The following is a 3,692-nucleotide window of genomic DNA, read 5'->3' as shown; positions in this document are numbered from 1 at the left end:
CCCCCGCCTCCGTCTCGCGCTCCGGCGCCTGCATCCTTGCTTCCGCCTGACGCGCCACTTCCGCCGGAGAAGGGCGGAAGAAGCCCCTCCCACCGGAACCCGCTCCTTCTTCCGCCCGCGCGTGACGTTAGCGCGCCGCCGCGCCCCCCTCAAGCGGGTAGGGCGGAAGTGGGAACCTCCCTCCGGGCGGTGCCTGGAGCCCCGCCCACTCAACGCGCGGCAGCCAACTGGGGCCGGGCGGGGAGGCTCCGCCCCTAGGGGCATGCAAGTGGCTCGGGCGCGGCTGGAGGCCCCGGGGGCATAGGCGCGAAGTCGGTTGCTTACTCCCGGTTCCTTTTTCAAAGCTAGTCTAGACTTCATAAAAGCTCGTTATTAATGAGCCCCCGAACTCCATTAGCCGTGCGGGGTAGCACAACCCCCACATCGAGCAGGGCCCTAAATGACGGTCACGTTAGGATGGGGTGATGGGGCAAAACACTTCTTGGGTTGCCCCAGGCTTCCTCTCCGTGCCCCTGGGGAGTCCCGAGCACCCTGACCGCAGCCCTGCCCCGCCCGAAGCACGGTGAGGCTGTGCCCGGCTGCCAACAGACACCTCCACCCCCGAGCGGTGCTGAGTACATGGACCCTAGCACAGCGACTCCCCCCAGTGACTACTAAATACAATGGCTTGAATAAGGAACTCTTTTTGGGCTAGGATTAGAGATGGAAATCCTTCTTGGCCACCCCACGCCATGCCTCCGTGGCACGGGTGGACTCCCCCAGACATCCCTGCCCAGAGTCCTGCCCAGCCCAGAGCACAGTTTCTTCATGCCATGCTGCTAACTGCAGCCCACCATGCCCACCACACTAAGTATAATGTCTCAAATAAGGAATTCCTTTTGGACTGGGATTAGTGACAGAAATTCTTCTTGGGCCACCCCATGCCACGCCCCTGTGGCGCTGGGGGACTCGTCCAGACACCCTTGACCATGTTTTTGTCTGGCCCAAAAAACGCTGTGGCCATGCCAAGCACTGATTTACTCGCCATCTGCACAGAGATGTCCAGGAGAGTCCAGGAGGTGGCCCAAGAAGGACTGGTAGCTGTAATCCCAGCCCAAATTCCTGTTCAGTATTCGGGTCCATGCACTTAGCACAGTGGCTCATGGGGCAGGGCCCGCCCCAGGAAAGCCCTGCAGACCGGCTCAAACCAACCAATAAAGCAGGTTTATTGAGAGAGGAACTGCAGAGGGGTGAGGTCAGCAGGCGGCATGAGGTGCTCGGTGTTGGGGCTCCGGCCCCTGCAAGGGGCACGGCCGTGCTGCAGGCTCCGGGGCCCTGGGGAGGCCGGTGGCACCACAGCAGGCGGAGGGTTGGGCGCAGCAGCAGGGCAGGCGGCTCTTCAGGGCCCTGCAAGGGAAAGGTCACGATGAGCGCGGCTGCGTGCCCATCCAGGCGCCCTGCCCCTGCCCCCCCCCGTGCCTGCTCTTTGCACCACAGCACCCGCAGCCTCCCTGGCATGGTGTCCGCAGCCCACCACAGTGCCCCGACCTCGCAGGCACTAAGCGTGACCCTTGTGGGGCTGCGTGGAGGCTGCAGCCCGGGGGTGGCACAGCCCCTGCCCACCCCCTGCCCTGCCCTGTCCTGCCCACAGACAGGCCTCACCTCAGGCCTCACGTGCTCCATCAAGGCTCCGGTGCCACCTGCACCACCTCCCTGCAGACGCCATGCGAGGTCCCAGCAGCGTGGGGGGGCGCTGGCTGCAGCCCGTCATGGGCGCTGGGCGGCACCAGGGCCTCCCAGGACGAGCACCTTCCGGCACGCGTCAGTCCAGGCCGCGCCATCTCCCGGCAGGGCAGGGCGGGGGCAGGCCATGCCATGCTGCCTGGCCGGGCAGGTACAGTGTGGTCCTTGCTGCCAGGGGGGTGCTGCGGAGCGGGGGGTTCCCAGCGAAGCCTCTTGTGCCGGCAGGGTGATGCCCACTCACACGGACCGGAGCGCTGCCACTGCCAGCCTGCCTCCGGCCTTGGCACCGCGGCTCGCAGCTCCAGCACGGAGGGCACAGCCGAGCCAGCTGCCCTCCGCGCAGGGGCTGGCTGCAGGCCCCAGGACCGCCCTGCCTGGCACTCGGCCCATCCCAGCACCACCCAGTGAATCAGCGGGCACTGGCTCCGGAGGGGGGCCCTGCCAGGGAGCCCGGGCCTGGAGAGGGAACTCTCAAGGTGGAGCCTGCCATCCTCCCTCCTGGCCCTGGCCACATCCCTCGCTCCCCACCCCTGGGGCACGGCCGCTTCGCCCCGTTCCCCAGCTGCCAGCCCCACCCCGGAGGCGGCTGCATTTTGGCACTGGGGGCTGCCCTCGGGAAGCAGGCATGGGCCAAGCTGCCCCAGCGCAGGGAGGGTTGAGGGGGGTGGGAGCAGACCCCCACATCTGGGCACTGGGGTGCTGCGGGAGTGGGCAGCGGATCCTGAGCCTGGTCTTCTGGAAAACCCGGAAACCGGATCCCGGGCAGCGGATCCTGAGCCTGGTCTTCTGGAAAACCCGGAAACCGGATCCCGGGCAGCGGATCCTGAGCCTGGGGCTTCTCCGTGGCACCAACAATCCTGGTGGGAGGCATGAGGGGCCCGGGAGGGGGCCGGATCAGGGCTGCGCTGGGGGGGCAGAGCCCAGGGCCAAACCTGCCCCTGCCTGCACCAGGCACAAGGGGCCAGCGGGACAGAAGAGCCCCCCAGCCCTGGGGCCAGCACCCACCTCTGCAGCGCCTGCAGGGCCCTGGACGCTTCCACCTTAAGCTCCGGCTGGATGCTTCGGCTGGGGCCAGCCAGTGCCCGTCTGTCCATCCCTCTGGCTGGTGCCCAGAGGCGCTGGGTGGGGCAGGGAGGGTGTGAGGTCCCGCTGGGGCGCCGTGCTCTGCAGGGGCGTCCGTCTGTCCCTGGGGGGGTGGGCAGAGGCCCAGGGGAGATGTGCTTGTCTTGAGTGGAGGGTCGTACATCCATCCACATGGGCAGGGGGATGGGGGTCCGCACGTCATCCCGCCACGGCGTGGGTTTCAGCGTGTCCGTCCGTCCGGAGGGTGTTAGCAAGTCCGTCTGTCCAGGGGGTGTCGGCGAGCGCGTCCAGGGTGGGAGGTTTGGCAAGTCCGTCTGTCCGCAGTGGGAGCGCTGGTGCATCCCTCTGTCTGGCCGTGGCGGGGGTCCGTGCGCGTGTCCGTCGGTCGGTGCTGAGGGGGTGCCGGTCGGGGAGGGGGCGGGGGGCGCGTGCGCCGCAGCGGGCTCAGACGATGTCGCGGTGGCCCCGGCAGCGCCGCGCCAGGCACCAGAGGCCGGAGAGCAGGTAGAGGCCGGCAGCGATGCCCCCGCAGACGGCGGCGCTCAGGTAGGCGCGGTGCAGGCAGGGCTGGCTGTAGCCGGGCACGTTGCAGTAGCTGTAGCGCTTGGCCTTGTGGCCCATGATGCCGGCGGCCGCCGCGTAGAGCCCGGTGCCCAGGACCAGGTCGTGCAGCAGGTTGGTGAGCAGCCAGCGGGCGCCCAGCACCGGCACCAGGGCCCAGCGGCCCAGCAGGCTGAGGCCCAGCAGCGCCAGCGTGAGCAGCCAGACCAGCACAGCGGCAAAGAGCGCGAAGTGGGCCGCCCCCTCGTACTTGTGGGCCGCCACCGTGACCCAGAAGGCAGCGCCCAGCACCAGCTGGCCCAGGCGCAGCGGCCCCAGCGGGCTGC

The 3,692-nt window shown here is 68.4% G+C and overlaps 3 protein-coding genes across 3 annotated transcripts in view; 1 reads left to right on the top strand and 2 right to left on the bottom strand.

Annotated features, from left to right (window-relative positions):
• The window catches only part of MORN4 (MORN repeat containing 4), a 20,120-nt gene that overhangs the window by 6,301 nt on the left and 10,127 nt on the right, over positions 1-3,692 (top strand). The gene's annotated exons all lie outside the window — the stretch shown is intronic.
• On the bottom strand, positions 680-3,169 carry LOC109324194. Its single transcript, XM_019556123.1, has 3 exons — positions 2,552-3,169; positions 1,642-2,449; positions 680-1,386 (listed from the first exon to the last, which is right to left on the bottom strand). Exons 1-2 carry the CDS (start codon positions 3,144-3,146, stop codon positions 1,662-1,664), a joined length of 1,383 nt encoding a protein of 460 aa, XP_019411668.1. The 5' UTR covers positions 3,147-3,169; the 3' UTR covers positions 680-1,386; positions 1,642-1,661.
• The window catches only part of MARVELD1 (MARVEL domain containing 1), a 2,563-nt gene continuing 1,833 nt past the window's right edge, over positions 2,963-3,692 (bottom strand). Inside the window, exon 2 of the mRNA XM_019555504.1 lies at positions 2,963-3,688. Within this exon, the coding sequence (XP_019411049.1) occupies positions 3,250-3,688 (439 nt within the window). The 3' untranslated portion in view covers positions 2,963-3,249. The remainder of the gene's footprint in view (positions 3,689-3,692) is intronic.

This window comes from Crocodylus porosus, unplaced genomic scaffold, assembly GCF_001723895.1.
Source record: "Crocodylus porosus isolate Cpor-Errol unplaced genomic scaffold, CroPor_comp1, whole genome shotgun sequence".
Classification (NCBI taxonomy): domain Eukaryota; kingdom Metazoa; phylum Chordata; order Crocodylia; family Crocodylidae; genus Crocodylus; species Crocodylus porosus.
The sequence above is the reverse complement of the archived record's forward strand: the minus strand, read 5'-3'. Positions and strand labels throughout refer to the sequence as shown.